The sequence below is a fragment of the Nansenia antarctica genome, assembly GCF_963989245.1.
Source record: "Nansenia antarctica genome assembly, chromosome: 11".
NCBI classification, from domain to species: domain Eukaryota; kingdom Metazoa; phylum Chordata; class Actinopteri; order Argentiniformes; family Microstomatidae; genus Nansenia; species Nansenia antarctica.
The window spans coordinates 30,274,281-30,290,630 of NC_137681.1; the positions used below are offsets into that span (position 1 = coordinate 30,274,281).

A 16,350-nucleotide genomic window follows, 5' to 3' on the forward strand; every position below is an offset into this window, starting at 1 on the left:
CAGCACTGTGTGTCCTGAGACATTTACTAGCCCCCAGCACTGTGTCTCCTGAGACATCTACTACCCCCCAGCACTGTGTCTCCTGAGACATCTACTACCCCCCAGCACTGTGTGTCCTGAGACATCTACTACCCCCCAGCACTGTGTCCTAAGACATCTACTACCCCCCAGTACTGTGTCTCCTGTCCGGCTTCTGGAGCACCGCCTTGGGTGCCACAACCATGAGTTCTGTTTTCTTACTGTTAAGTTTGAGAAGATTTGATGACATCCAAGTTTTTATTTCACTTAGACAGTTGACAAGAGACTGAGGGGGGAGCTGAGAGGATGGAATAGTGCTGAAATAGATTTGGGTATCATCAGTGTAGCAGTGGAAGTTGAGGCTGTGATGGCGAATGATCTGGGAGCATGTAGATGGTGAAGAGGAGGAGTCCAAGCACAGAGCTTTGAGGCACACCATGACTGACTGGGGCTGGGGGGGAACTTAAGCCATTTCTGGTAACAAACTGTTCCCTGTTTAAGAGGTAAGATTGGAACCAGGACAGGGCTGTGCCGATGAGACCTAGGAGGTCGGATAGGCGGTTGAGGAGGATGGTGTGGTTGAGGAGGATGGTGTGGTTGTGGAGGGAGACAGAATCAAAAGCTACAGAGAGGTCCAGGAGGATGAGGATGAGGATGCTGATGCGGCCAGAGTCAGCAGCGATGAGGAGATCGTTGATGATCTTGTGGTATATTCAGAAACCGGATTGGAGGGGCTCATAGAGCAAATGGTTGGACATGTGCTGATGGAGTTGGGTGGCGGCTACTCTTTCCAGAGTTTTACTGAGGAAGAGAAGGTTGGAGATCGGCCGGTGGTTGTGAAGGTCATCAGGGTCCAGACCAGGCCTCTTGATGATGGGGGTGACTGAGGCAGTTTTGAAGCTGGTGGGGACTATGCCATATTCCAGAGAGACGTTAATAATGTCGGGCAGAGGGGGGGTAGTTAATAATGTAGGGGCAGAGGGTGGGTAGTTAATAATGTAGGGCAGAGGGGGGTAGTTAATAATGTAGGGCAGAGGGGGGGGTAGTTAATAATGTAGGGGCAGAGGGGGGGTAGTTAATCATGTAGGGCAGAGGGGGGGTAGTTAATAATGTAGGGCAGAGGGGGGGTAGTTAATAATGTAGGGGCAGAGGGGGGGTTGTTAATAATGTAGGGGCAGAGGGTGGGTAGTTAATAATGTAGGGGCAGAAGGGGGGTAGTTAATAATGTAGGGGCAGAGGGTGGGTAGTTAATAATGTAGGGGCAGAAGGGGGGTAGTTAATGATGTAGGGGCAGAGGGTGGGTAGTTAATAATGTAGGGCAGAGGGGGGGTAGTAAATAATGTAGGGCAGAGGGGGGGTAGCTAATAATGTAGGGCAGAGGGGGGGTAGTTAATAATGTAGGGCAGAGGGGGGGTAGTTAATAATGTAGGGGCAGAGGGGGGGTAGTTAATAATGTAGGGCAGAGATGGGGTAGTTAATAATGTAGGGCAGAGGGGGGGTAGTTAATAATGTAGGGCAGAGGGGGGGTAGTTAATAATGTAGGGCAGATGGGGGGTAGTTAATAATGTAGGGCAGAGGGTGGGTAGTTATTAATGTAGGGCAGAAGGAGGGTAGTTAATAATGTAGGGCAGAGGGGGGGTAGTTAATAATGTAGGGCAGAGGGGGGGTAGTTAATAATGTAGGGCAGATGGGGGGTAGTTAATAATGTAGGGCAGAGGGGGGGGGTAGTTAATCATGTAGGGCAGAGGGGGGGGTAGTTAATAATGTAGGGCAGAGGGGGGGTAGTTAATAATGTAGAGCAGAGGGGGGTTAGTTAATAATGTAGGGGCAGAGGGTGGGTAGTTAATAATGTAGGGGTAGAGGGTGGGTAGTTAATAATGTAGGGCAGAGGGGGGGTAGTTAATAATGTAGGGCAGAGGGGGGGTAGTTAATAATGTAGGGCAGAGGGGGGGTAGTTAATAATGTAGGGCAGAGGGTGGGTAGTTAATAATGTAGGGCAGAGGGGGGGGTAGTTAATAATGTAGGGGCAGAGGGGGGGTAGTTAATAATGTAGGGGCAGAGGGGGGGTAGTTAATAATGTAGGGCAGAGGGGGGGTAGTTAATAATGTAGGGCAGAGGGGGGGTAGTTAATAATGTAGGGCAGAGGGGGGGTTGTTAATAATGTAGGGCAGAGGGTGGGTAGTTAATAATGTAGGGCAGAGGGGGGGTAGTTAATAATGTAGGGCAGAGGGGGGTAGTTAATAATGTAGGGCAGAGGGGGGGTAGTTAATAAAGTAGGGGCAGAGGGTGGGTAGTTAATAATGTAGGGCAGAGGGTGGGTAGTTAATAATGTAGGGCAGAGGGGGGGTAGTTAATAATGTAGGGCAGAGGGTGGGTAGTTAATAATGTAGGGGCAGAGGGGGGTAGTTAATAATGTATGGGCAGAGGGGGGGTAGTTAATAATGTAGGGCAGAGGGGGGGTAGTTAATAATGTAGGGCAGAGGGTGGGTAGTTAATAATGTAGGGGCAGAGGGGGGGTAGTTAATAATGTAGGGGCAGAGGGTGGGTAGTTAATAATGTAGGGGCAGAGGGGGGGTAGTTAATAATGTAGGGCAGAGGGTGGGTAGTTAATAATGTAGGGCAGAGGGGGGGTAGTTAATAATGTAGGGCAGAGGGTGGGTAGTTAATAATGTAGGGCAGAGGGGGGGTAGTTAATAATGTCGGGCAGAGGGTGGGTAGCTAATAATGTAGGGCAGAGGGGGGGTAGTTAATAATGTAGGGGCAGGGGGGGGGTAGTTAATAATGTAGGGCAGAGGGGGGGTAGTTAATAATGTAGGGCAGAGGGGGGGTAGTTAATAATGTAGGGCAGAGGGTGGGTAGTTAATAATGTAGGGCAGAGGGGGGGTAGTTAATAATGTAGGGGCAGAGGGGGGGTAGTTAATAATGTAGGGGCAGAGGGGGGGTAGTTAATAATGTAGGGCAGAGGGGGGGTAGTTAATAATGTAGGGCAGAGGGGGGGTAGTTAATAATGTAGGGCAGAGGGGGGGTAGTTAATAATGTAGGGCAGAGGGTGGGTAGTTAATAATGTAGGGCAGAGGGGGGGTAGTTAATAATGTAGGGCAGAGGGGGGGTAGTTCATAATGTAGGGCAGAGGGGGGGTAGTTAATAATGTAGGGGCAGAGGGTGGGTAGTTAATAATGTAGGGCAGAGGGTGGGTAGTTAATAATGTAGGGCAGAGGGGGGGTAGTTAATAATGTAGGGCAGAGGCTGGGTAGTTAATAATGTAGGGGCAGAGGGGGGGTAGTTAATAATGTAGGGGCAGAGGGGGGGTAGTTAATAATGTAGGGCAGAGGGGGGGTAGTTAATAATGTAGGGCAGAGGGTGGGTAGTTAATAATGTAGGGGCAGAGGGGGGGTAGTTAATAATGTAGGGGCAGAGGGTGGGTAGTTAATAATGTAGGGGCAGAGGGGGGGTAGTTAATAATGTAGGGCAGAGTGGGGGTTGTTAATAATGTAGGGCAGAGGGGGGGTAGTTAATAATGTACGGCAGAGGGTGGGTAGTTAATAATGTAGGGCAGAGGGGGGGTAGTTAATAATGTCGGGCAGAGGGTGGGTAGTTAATAATGTAGGGCAGAGGGTGGGTAGTTAATAATGTAGGGTAGAGGGGGGGTAGTTAATAATGTAGGGCAGAGGGTGGGTAGTTAATAATGTAGGGGCAGAGGGAGGGGAGGCAGTCCTTGACCAGGGCTGGCGCCAGGAGCCGCTGGTGGAAGTCAGGTTATCAGTAACTTATCAGGCACTTTACTCTCTAACCCTAATCAGTAACGTGTTTTCTAAGAACTCAGGAAACATTGTAGTCTAATCATGTATGAGGGTTGCATATATATATCAAACAACACAGAAAGAGGGGGATAGAGAATGAGAGATAGATAGAGAGGGAGAGAGAGAGAGATAGGGTGGGGAGTGTTAGATACCTGACTACGGGTCTTTCTAAACAGGAAGCAGAGGAGACATTGGAGAGGAAACACCAGCACCGCAACAGTCATCCCCACGGCGACTGTCTCGGCAGTTACAAGCAGACGGGCAGAAACAGGCCCTCTAACACAAAACCAGACACAAAATGGTTGAATAATAATCAGACCAGTCATGTTCATTTTGAGTTATTACAGTACTTTTGCACTGCTGATATACAGAAGCACACATACACAACTACGTCTAAATTAGGGCTTAGAGTAAGTCCTGTATGTAGGGACATGTAGGGGTATGTAGGGACATGTAGGGACATGTAGGGGTATGTAGGGGTATGTAGGGACATGTAGGGGCATGTAGGGACATAGAGGGGTATGTAGGGACATGTAGGGGTATGTAGGGACATGAAGGGACATGTAGGGGCATGTAGGGGTATGTAGGGACATGTAGGGGTATGTAGGGACATGAAGGGACATGTAGGGGCATGTAGGGACATGTAGGGGTATGTAGGGACATGTAGGGACAAGTAGGGACATGTAGGGGTATGTAGGGACATGTAGGGGTATGTAGGGACATGTAGGGGTATGTAGGGGTATGTAGGGACATGTAGGGGTATGTAGGGGTATGTAGGGACATGTAGGGACCAGGGTTTCCGTTAACCGTTAATTACCGGTCTTTGTCCGGTAAAATTTGTTGAAGTCCGACAAATGTAAAACTCGTCGGTCATATTGTCCGGTGAAGTTCACATTCTGATTCCTTCTATTTTAAAAAAGACGAATATATAGGCTATGTATTTCTTTTATTATTATATGATTTGACGCCGGTATGATGATGACTCCTAATGTGTATGCTAGCGACTGCCTATGCGAAACAGCGGCGGCAGGGTTGCCAGATGGGATTGACAATACAGCCTAACCAGTCTATTACCGCAAAACCCAGTAGCCCATTCGGCGGTAACCCGGCCCATCTGGCAACCCTGCGCAGCGGGCCACCACGCAAACGTTGCAGCTCAAAGTGCACCATAAGCGAGCGATTAAATTAATGTAAACATGGCAAAACAAAGTAAGCTTAGCAATTACTTCATGAAACCAACAACAATGAGTCTGAGGAGAAGTCTGGCTCTGAAGAGATGGAGGCGGCTGACGCCGTCGCACCGGTTGCGCGAACAATTGCAGGCCCTCCGCCGGGAGTTCCTCCGGGACAACGCGTGCGTGTCCGACGCCCGGCTGGAGGAGCTGCTGGCCCGGGCGCTGGAGGTAGGTAACCAGTAACTACGGCGTGCCCGTGCTGGGGAACTCCAGCGAACCCAACTGGGATTTCATCTCCTCCCTGTTTTTCCATCAGCACCGTGCTGACCACCACGGGTGAGTGCGTGTGTGCGTGTGTGTGTGTGTGTGTGTGTGTGTGTGTGTGTGTGTGTGTGAGAGACAGCGAGTGAGAGAGAGAGAAAAAACCTAATTAAAATGTCATCGTATCCCAACCTGCCTATCAATTGTTTATCAATAAACAGTTATGTTCTCCTCCTTGTCATACTCCCGAGTCCGATTAAGTATGATTTGTGTTGACATGAGTGTGCTCTCCAGTCATCCCTATCCCAGTGTGAGTGGGGCATAATTGGTTGATTGACACCAGCTGTGTGACATGAATGATTGAGCCAGCTGATCCTATATATGTGACCATTCCCACAATAAACGTTGCTTCCTTGATAACATGAACCCTGTCTGACAGCGTATGATTCCTCCGTTCAGTGTGTAGTCCGATCGTTATGGTCTTAGCCAATACGCAATAACCAACGTTTAACAGGTTATGGGCCCAGAGTGCTACCATGGCGAGACAATCGGAAAGAAGTTCGCGTTGGTCTCGACTAGCGTTTGACGGAGATGAGGAAAGGTACGAACTGTGGGAAACAAAGTTCATGGGCCATCTCCGGCTACAGAAACTGAAAGACACTCTCAGAACAGACCTTCCCTTAACAGCTTCGGCTCAGGAGTTGAGAGAAGATGAGGAGAAAAATGCAGAGATTTACGCAGAGCTCATTCACTTTCTAGATGACAAAAGTTTGTCGCTCATAATGCGAGACGCACCAGATGACGGACGAAAAGCCCTAGAGATATTGCGCAATTATTATGCGGATTCAGGGAAGCCAAGGGTTATAAGTCTCTATACAGAGTTGACCACACTGCAAAAGTCTAACAGTGAAACAGTGACCGACTATATCATTCGTGCAGAAAGGGCAATAACTGCACTGAGGAATGCAGATGAGACTTTGAGTGATAGCCTACTTGTGGCTATGGTATTGAAAGGACTGCCCGAGTCATTTAAACCCTTTGCGATACATGTCACACAGAGTGACGAGACCATGCCTTTTTCTGTGTTTAAAACTAAGCTCAGGAGTTTTGAGGACACTGAGAAAATGCGCGTAACGGCGTCGGAGGACAATGTTATGCGAGCCCAAGCCCTGTCTGACCGGGGTGCCCAGAACGCCCAAAGCGCACGTAGCCAGAGCGCACAGCGAACAGACATTGTGTGCTACAAATGTGGCCAAAAGGGACATATCAAAAGGACCTGTCGACGCAAGGTGTGGTGTAACCACTGTAGGAGCTCCACACATCAAGGAGCCGCCTGCAAAAGGAGACCGGACCAGGACGACGCGCGAGGGGTGTCCGAGCAAGTGAGTGGTCATGACAACACTTACGCGTTTCTGGCTAAGGACAAGCCAGGACGCAGTGTTACGAGGGGCCTGATGGTGGACACCGGTGCGACTGCGCATATTATCACCGACCTGGCCAGGTTCAAGGTGTTCGATGACGGTTTCCAGGCCGAGACGCACTGCGTGGAGCTGGCGGACGGCACGAGGAGCAAAGGGGTCGCAGAGCGCAGAGGAGATGCGGAGGTGTGCTTGATGGACAGCCGAGGGAGGCGACTGACTACAACGCTGCGAGGGGCGCTGTACATCCCCTCATTCCCCCAGGACATCTTCTCTGTAAAAGCAGCCACAGACACTGGGGCAACTGTGATCTTCAGAACAGGAGAAGACATCCTACAGCACAGAGACGGTACTGCATTTCACATCCATGAGCATAATAGACTATATTATTTGCCCACAGTGGATGACCAATGTGATCAAAGTAAGAGCTGTTTTGATCTAAAGACATGGCATGAAATTCTAGGACATTGTAATTTTGAGGATGTTCTGAAACTCCAGAATGTTGTTGATGGTATGTCAATTAAGGGAAAAATTGATAAGTCTAACCTGAACTGTGAAGTGTGCACTCGGGGAAAGTTTGTACAGAGCTTCAACAGGAAGCCTGATAGAAGGGCCAAAAATGCTCTAGAGTTGGTGCACACAGACCTAGCGGGTCCAATTGACCCAGTGTCCATAGATGGACATAGATTTGCACTTTCGTTCACAGATGACTATACTAGTACTGTGTTTTTCTACTTTCTTAAGCACAAGAGTGATACTGTACAGGCGACAGAGCAGTTCATAGCTGACAACGCCCCGTATGGTAGGATCAGACGTATCAGGTCAGATAATGGTACTGAATTTACAGGGAAAGAGTACCAAGGGCTACTGAGAAGAAATGGTATCAGACATGAGACATCATCTCCATATTCGCCACATCAGAATGGCACTGCAGAACGCCAGTTTAGGACTCTCTTTGACATGGCTCGATGCATGTTATTAGAGAGCAAGCTACCCAAGGTGTTATGGCCTTATGCAGTACAGACTGCATCTGTAGTGAGAAATAGGTGTTTTAACAATCGCACAAAACAGACACCTTACATGATGCTGACAGGGAGACGTCCCAATATGTCTAGGATGCAGAAGTTTGGAACGGTGTGTTATGCCTACAAACAGGATAAGAAAAAGCTAGACCCAAGGAGTGAGAAGGGCTTCTTTGTAGGGCATGACAAGAAAAGCCCAGCTTACCTGGTTTTCTATCCTGACAGTGGAAAGGTGAGGAAGCACAGACTGGTCAGATTTATACCCCAGGGCAAAGTTGCAGTGGGGGGTAGATGGGTGTATACAATCAAGAAAAATGCAGATGGTTCAGAAAAATACAAAGCACGCTATGTTGCAAAAGGCTACAGTCAGAGAAGGGGTGTTGACTATGAAGAGACCTTTTCTCCCACAGCCGATTTAACCAGTGTTCGAGTGTTGATGCAAAAAGCAGCACAGGAGAATTTGATTTTACATCAAATGGATGTCAAAACTGCCTATCTTCATGCACCGATAGATTGTGAGATATACATGGAACAGCCAGAGGGTTATGAGCAGACATCTGGCACAGAGACAGTGGTGTGTAAACTAGAGAAGTCACTGTATGGTCTAAAACAGTCTGGCCGAAATTGGAACCATTTATTACACGACTATCTAATGGTGAATGAGTTTGTGCAAAACCCTGCAGATCATTGTGTATATACTAAAGAAACGGAACATGAGAAAGTGATCATGATTATATGGGTCGATGATTTGGTTATTGCTGCCAGTAACGAGAATGCACTGAATGTTGTAAAAGAGATGCTCTCAAAGAAATTTCAGATGAAAGATATGGGCAAATTGACACATTTCCTGGGAATCGATTTTGAACAGTGTGATGGATGTGTAACAATGTCACAAAAGCAGTGTGTAAAGAACATGCTAGAGAGGTTTGACATGCAGAACTGTAAACCCCGATCGACGCCTTGTGAGCAGACACTCAATTACACTGAAGGGGCAGGATTAATGAGTGATGTCACTCGGTACAGAGAGGTCGTCGGTAGCCTCATCTACCTGACTATGTGTACTAGGCCAGATCTTTGTTTCATAGTGAGTAAACTGTCCCAGTATTTTACCAAACCAACCGAGGAGCATTGGGCCACTGCCAAACATGTATTGAGGTTCTTAAAGGGCACCAGTGATAAAGTGTTGTGTTACAAAAGGTGTAACTCTGATTTGAGATTACAGGCTTTCAGTGATGCTGACTGGGCAGCAGATGTCACAGACCGTCGTAGCACAACAGGTTACTGTGTTAGTCTACATGAGAATGGTCCATTGGTCTCATGGAAGACCAAAAAGCAACCAACGGTGGCGTTGTCCACATGTGAGGCGGAGTACATGGCATTAGCTGCAACCACCCAAGAGTGTTTACACCTGACTCAACTGTTGACACATATGGATGCATGCAAGTATGCACCACCCATTGTCCATGAGGACAATCAGGGAACGATTGCATTAGCTAAGAACCCAGTCCGCAGACAAAGATGCAAACACATAGATATAAAGTACCATTTCATCAGGTCTACAGTACAGAATGGACAGATCTGTTTGCAATATTGTCCCACAGATCAAATGGTGGCTGATGTGTTTACCAAACCAGTAACTAAGGACAAATTGGTTAGGTTCACAAAGGTTATGTTTGGGAGAGAAACCACATCAGTGTGAGTAAGGACCAAGCGGTCAATTTTTGTTTTGGTTTTCTTGCTTTATTTTTTCAAAGTGTTATAAGAGAATACCAGTGAAAAACTGAAGACTGTTTGTAAATGATGATGATGATGTATATTCTTGTTTCACAGGAGAGGAACAATATCAGTGCCAGCTTTTGTTTGTTTGATTGATGGAATGACAGCCCCAAAGAGTGTTATGGAAATTGTAGGCTACTGATTGTTATTGATTTGTTTATTTTTCTCTCCATCTTGGTCAGGTGAGAGCAAGTGGGGGTGTTGACATGAGTGTGCTCTCCAGTCATCCCTATCCCAGTGTGAGTGGGGCATAATTGGTTGATTGACACCAGCTGTGTGACATGAATGATTGAGCCAGCTGATCCTATATATGTGACCATTCCCACAATAAACGTTGCTTCCTTGATAACATGAACCCTGTCTGACAGCGTATGATTCCTCCGTTCAGTGTGTAGTCCGATCGTTATGGTCTTAGCCAATACGCAATAACCAACGTTTAACAATTTGACAGGCAGCTAAACTAAATGCCTTCCCAACCAGCGAGACCTGATTATAGAAATGACGTTGTTTTATTGATTAAAAAAGGGTAAAACTGGAAAGAGAAAATAGAAAACTCACATTAATGCCAACCAAACAATTTAACAAACTTCAGTTAACGTAATGTGGAGTCTACCATCTAAGAAACATCACTAAGGTACAATCATTTCTCTCCCAGGCAGACACTGAAAAATTTATGCATGCGTTTGTTACTAGTAGGCTAGATTACTGTAATGCTCTCCTGACAGGTCTCCCCAAAAAAATGATAAATAGACTACAAATGGTTCAAAATGCTGCTGCTCGTGTCCTTACTAGGACCAAACGGAGAGCGCACATCACACCTGTCTTGAGATCACTACACTGGCTCCCTGTCAGTCATAGAATAGACTTTAAGATCCTTTTACTAGTTTATAAATCACTTCACTGTGATGCACCCAATTACATGGTGGACATGCTCATAAGATACACACCAGCTAGACCCCTACGGTCTAGTGGCACGGAACTTTTAATAGTGCCAGAGGCTAGGACAAAGAGATTTGGAGGATCAGCTTTTAGCATATATGCTCCTAGATTGTGGAACACCCTACCTGAGGGCCTGAGGTTGTCTAAAACTCAGGACATTTTTAAGCGTGACCTCAAAACCTACTTATTCAATGTCGCCTTTTGATACTAAGGGAGACATTGGACATTATAGAACTAGGATCACTAGGCCATTACACCATACTCGTGTTTTTGAGATTTGTGTTGACAGGAAAATGGACCCGGGTGCTGATGAGGCACTGTCAGCTCCAAATAGCACCTAGAGCAGTACTGGAACCGGTACAAGGGTGTACCAGGACCACCATCAGGTTGTATTGCTGTCATCTTTATTGTCTCTATTGTGTTGTTGCATCTTAACTGTGCTTAAGTTTCTCTCTTGGCAGGACCTGTGACCATACTGGATGCAGAACGATGCAAATACAACACAAAATTTATGGACAGTGTGTACGCCGATAATATGCAAGGAAGTTTTCCTGGATACATGGTGTACAGGTTTTTGCCCTTGCTTGCTTGCTTTGTGCCGGTGGTCCTGGCCTCCCCTGGGGGACCGCTGGGTACTGGTAAGCAAACTGGCTAGTAGTCGCTCTATTGGTAGAGGGCTGCAAGGGAATTTTTTCCTGGCTACATAGTATACAGGTTTTTTACTTTTGCCTGCTCGCGGCTCTGTCAGTATTGATTGATTGATTGACTGATTGACTGAAAATTTTCATTGTGTGAAGCGCATTGAGTTGCATCTTGTAAGAAATGCGCTATACAAATAAAATTTGATTTGATTTGATTTGGAGTCCGTTCATTGATCGATGCAGTCTGTTCAGTTCCCAGTGTGGCGCGCGTTCAGCGCTGGACATATGGCATAGCGCGCATGCGAATCATGTTATATTATTATATATTATATAGCTCGCATCTAATCGTATCGGATGAGAAATAGACATTAAATGGCATATATAGGCCGCTACACAACAGTAATCACCGCGACAAACAGCTATATTATATTTTAATATGATGGCCGGAATATGTCACGTTTGTCCGGTAAATCAAAATCTTCTCGGACACGTTGTCCGGCGTCAAATTTTTCTAACGGAAACCCTGGTATGGACATGTAGGGGTATGTAGGGACATGTAGGGGTATGTAGGGGCATGTAGGGTTATGTAGGGGTATGTAGGGACATGTAGGGGTATGTAGGGGTATGTAGGGACATGTAGGGGTATGTAGGGACATGTAGGGGTATGTAGGGACATGTAGGGGTATGTAGGGACATGTAGGGGTATGTAGGGGTATGTAGGGACATGTAGGGGTATGTAGGGACATGTAGGGGTATGTAGGGGCATGTAGGGGTATGTAGGGGTATGTAGGGGTATGTAGGGACATGTAGGGGTATGTAGGGACATGTAGGGGCATGTAGGGGTATGTAGGGCCATGTAGGGGTATGTAGGGACATGTAGGGGTATGTAGGGGTATGTAGGGACATGTAGGGACATGTAGGGGCATGTAGGGGTATGTAGGGGTATGTAGGGGTATGTAGGGACATGTAGGGGTATGTAGGGGTATGTAGTGGTATGTAGGGGTATGTAGGGACATGTAGGGGTATGTAGGGGCATGTAGGGGTATGTAGTGGTATGTAGGGGTATGTAGGGACATGTAGGGGTATGTAGGGGTATGTAGGGACATGGAGGGGTATGTAGGGGTATGTAGGGGTATGTAGGGACATGTAGGGGTATGTATGGGTATGTAGGGACATGTAGGGGCATGTAGGGGCATGTAGGGGTATGTAGGGAAATGTAGGGACATGTAGGGGTATTTAGGGGTTATGTATGGGTATGTAGGATATAAATGTCACCCCACCTGTGCCCCTCTCTGCCCACCGCCCCATGCCACAGCGCGCCCAGGGCCAGGTAGAGGTGCAGCAGCAGGGCGCAGCATGTCACCCTCTGACCCCGTGTGAAGCGGCTGTGGGCGGGGCGTTCCCATAGCGACAGCCACAGGTGGCGCTCGACCATTCCAAACACCAGCTGAGAGGAGAGAACACGCCGGAACTGATACAATTCCTCTGGACCTGAGAGAGAGAGAGAGAGAGAGAGAGAGAGAGAGAGAGAGAGAGAGAGAGAGAGAGACACACACACACACACTGAGATATCACTAAGGCCCAATTCCGATTCCCTTTTCTACCCCTATGGCTCGTTTTCGAGTGCCACTCAATTTCGAGTCAAGGCCTTCGAACAGAGCCACAAGCCATCGGGGTTGAAATCTACCCCTATGAAATGGGACAACCCTTCAAGACTGATACGTCATCAGTAGTATCGTAGAAAAACATTGACGCTCGCGACTCATTCACAACTTCACTTGTACGCTATCAATCGATCAAACAAGTCATCAAATAAAAAAGAACAATGCTTCATTATCAGACCATGACAGAATAACGGCACTCTAACCTGTATGAAACCTGTGCTCCTACTGTAGTTTATTTGTACTTAAACACACACACACACATGCATGGATTGTATATGATATGGGCCTGTCTGTGGGGGAGTGTTGTGGAATGGCTCTTGTGGTCTGTGACCTGCCCCTTGACTTAAGGCCAGGTGACATCATATTGGGCTCTCCCCTTTTCACCCATTGACCATCTCTAGTGAAGGTGATAGGCTATGGTCTGGGGTAGATATTTGCATATGACATAAAAAGGACAGCACAAGGGCAGATCGCTCTCTCTTCTCTCCCACCTCTTGACCAAGCAGCTCCCCCCCCCCCCCCCCCCCCCCTCTCTCTCTCTCTCTCTCTCTCTCTCTCTCTCTCTCTCTCTCTCTCTCTCTCTCTCTCTCAGGCCGCTCCTCTCAGGCCCTCTCTCTCTCTCTCTCTGTGCCTGACCCAGCAGCTCCTCTCTGTCCCCCTCCCCCTCTCTCTGCTCTCTCCCTCTCTTTCTGCCAGACCAGCGTCCAGTTTTGATGTCTGTATACTTTTGTATTTTGAATAAATGGTCTTAACCTGCTCAATAACTATTCTTCATTTTAGTAGCCAACAGGTTAGAAATATACAACACTACCCTGCCAGTCTGCACTGATTTAGGACAACAGTGCAACAACTTCGCGGCTGAACTTAAGTTAAATTTACGGCGTCATATACCATCAATGGGAAACATGGAAAAATGCATGATTTACAGATTTAATTTTATGACGTTCCGAAATCCGATGTGACAGGAACGCTGGAGAAACAGCCGCTGTCCACTGCATTAATTAACTACATGTCCTTTATGAGTCTCCCGCTCACTGCCCTCCATCAAAAATGGCACATCCATCGATAATATTACAGAATAACAACTGCTCGGATTAGATTTATTTATAAATAAACATGATTGTACATCTCTGAAATGTTAATCGCGCACCGATGTATTTCTATGGGGAAGGCTGTGCTTGACGATTCCATTGGACTGACGGCGGGGCAGAGGAACAGGGTGACTGTCTGTCACCCTGTGACAAATGCGCAGATATGAGTGCTCCGGTGTCCTGCTTTGGTAGTCTAATGGAAGTGATCAGGTCGGCTACCAGTCCTCTACTGCTAAACCCGAGCGCGCTGGACTGTGGAACTTTCTATGTTAAGCATAGGCACACGCATAGGCACCTCGGCATAACAACGATTTTGTTGTTATGCTTGTTGTAAAGAAAAGGTCTATAATGACATTAGTACATCAGACATTAGACATTAGACATCAGACATGGAAATATGTCATATTCGCGACTGTCTACAAGCCGATTTATTACATAATGTGCAGGTTATTACATAATGCGGTGTTATTACATATTGAAAGTGACTTTTTATTACATTTGGGGATTTTATTACATAATGTGCAGTTATTACATAATGAGGCTTAACAAGCCTGTAATGTTAGACACAGCACCTCGACATAAAAGCAATTATGTTGTTATGCTTGTTATAAAGAAAAGGTCTATAATGCATTGTAATGACATTAAACTAAGATAATAAGATGGTTATCATAATTATTCAAATCTTTATTATTAATAATAATAATAATAATAACTTTATTTGTATAGCGCTTTTCCTGCAAACGTTGCAGCTCAAAGTGCTTTAATCATTACATAATCTTAATTTAATTATTTTGTAACTTAAATGCAATATTAAAAGGATGGGTTTTTATAATCTTAATTTAATTATTTAGTCATTTAAAGGCAATATTAAAAAGATGGGTTTTTAGTCTTGACTTGAACATATTTACTGAGGTTGCATCCCTTATGTAAACTGGCAGTGCATTCCACAATTTGGGTGCATAAAATGAGAATGCAGCCTCACCAAATCTCTTCTTTTGTACATAAGTAATTACAGAGAAAGTAATGACATTTCCGCGTTGAATAGAGCGACATAACATTTCTGTAGATGATTCGCAATGCATGTTGGAATCAAGGGGTACGGCTTCAAAGCTAGTCTGGTCCTGAAATCGCTCGAAACGAAGTCATGGTTAGCCCTCCTCCTCACCCCTCGCCCTCGCTGAAATATGAATTGGGACACCCCTACCCTAAACGAGAACGCGCAAAACGAAGCCATAGGGGTGAAAACGAAGCCGTAGGGGTGAATTGGGATTGGCCCTAAAAGTTGATTCAGCAGTCCTAGGTTGTTTGGTTGGTGGAAGGGTTCGGTCACAGTAGAAGACACATGTGCGTACTCCTCACAGGAAGTGTGTGCGTACTCACAGGAAGCCAGCAACTCCTTCTCCACAGTCCCAGAGTTCCTGTCGTTCTCCACAGAGAGCCAATCCTCAACCAGGAAGAAGAACATGTGGTCCGTCAGAGGGTCCCACACCACCACATGCTGCACATACCAGGAGGGATCCAGACCTGACACTCACACACACACACACACACACACACTCATGTTCCTTGTGTTGTTGTTGTTCCACCTGTGCTGCCAGATTAGGTGTTACCTGTGTTACCTCTTCCAGGTACCTGTGTTGTCATGGGTACCTGTGTTGTCATGCCAGAGGCGTATCTTCCACACCTCTCCCAGGTTGGCGTCCGTCTCCAGGTGGAAGTGGTCCAGGCCGTTGCGTTGGAAGGCTCCGTCTCGCTGCAGGTGGCGCGATCCACTTCTGGTCACGCCATACAGACTGATGCCCACATGAGCTGTGGTGCCTGTTGGGACAGTTTGTAAGTCTAAGTAAACACTGTGACCTAGATCCCCATCAAAGACAAATGTAAGCATGTTTTCTGTACACAATATATAGGCAATGGTGAGATGTGATGGTTATCTTATCATGGCTTATCTTTCCTTCAAGAATAACCTTTATTCTCTGTAAACGTTCTGCATCTTGATCTGTTCGTGATTACAGTATCGACTTTTAGATATTTTCTGTATTGTGCAGCAAGGTTTTTAATATATGCCATTTAGCTGACGCTTTTACCCAAAGTGACTTACATTGCAGTGAGTGCCGACATTTTTCTGTATATTTTTCAGTCCCAGCAGGAATCGAACCGACAACCTAGGCGTTGTTAGCGCCATGCTCTACCAACTGAGTCCCAGAGGACCTTTTCTATTAGAGTACCCATTCTTCCCCTCCGACAGCCCATTCCCTACCTGCCCCCCGCCTCCAGCCCGTCTTGACCAGGACTCTGTAGTGGTAGCGACCCGGTCGGCCACACAGGGGCACCTGACTCACACGCAGGCTCTCCAGGTGGTCCAGTTTATGAGCGATGAGGCCCAGCAGCAGGTGGATCAGAACCAGGACCACACACACGATCCCCACAACCACGTTACGCACTGGACCGCCTGACTGGAGAAGGAGAGGGTGGGGGGAGGGGGGGGGTTGAGATTCTGTGGGTCAGTATTTAGTCATCTTGATGACTGTTCTGGCACAACATT

The 16,350-nt window shown here is 46.8% G+C and overlaps 1 protein-coding gene across 1 annotated transcript in view; it reads right to left on the reverse strand.

Annotated features, from left to right (window-relative positions):
* The window catches only part of pkd1b (polycystic kidney disease 1b), a gene marked incomplete at both ends in the record, with an annotated part of 55,679 nt that overhangs the window by 16,856 nt on the left and 22,473 nt on the right, over positions 1 to 16,350 (reverse strand). The window contains 5 exons of the mRNA XM_080542561.1: positions 3,971 to 4,094; positions 12,331 to 12,541; positions 15,186 to 15,329; positions 15,456 to 15,623; positions 16,066 to 16,261. Coding sequence (XP_080398687.1) covers positions 3,971 to 4,094; positions 12,331 to 12,541; positions 15,186 to 15,329; positions 15,456 to 15,623; positions 16,066 to 16,261 — 843 coding nt within the window. The remainder of the gene's footprint in view (positions 1 to 3,970; positions 4,095 to 12,330; positions 12,542 to 15,185; positions 15,330 to 15,455; positions 15,624 to 16,065; positions 16,262 to 16,350) is intronic.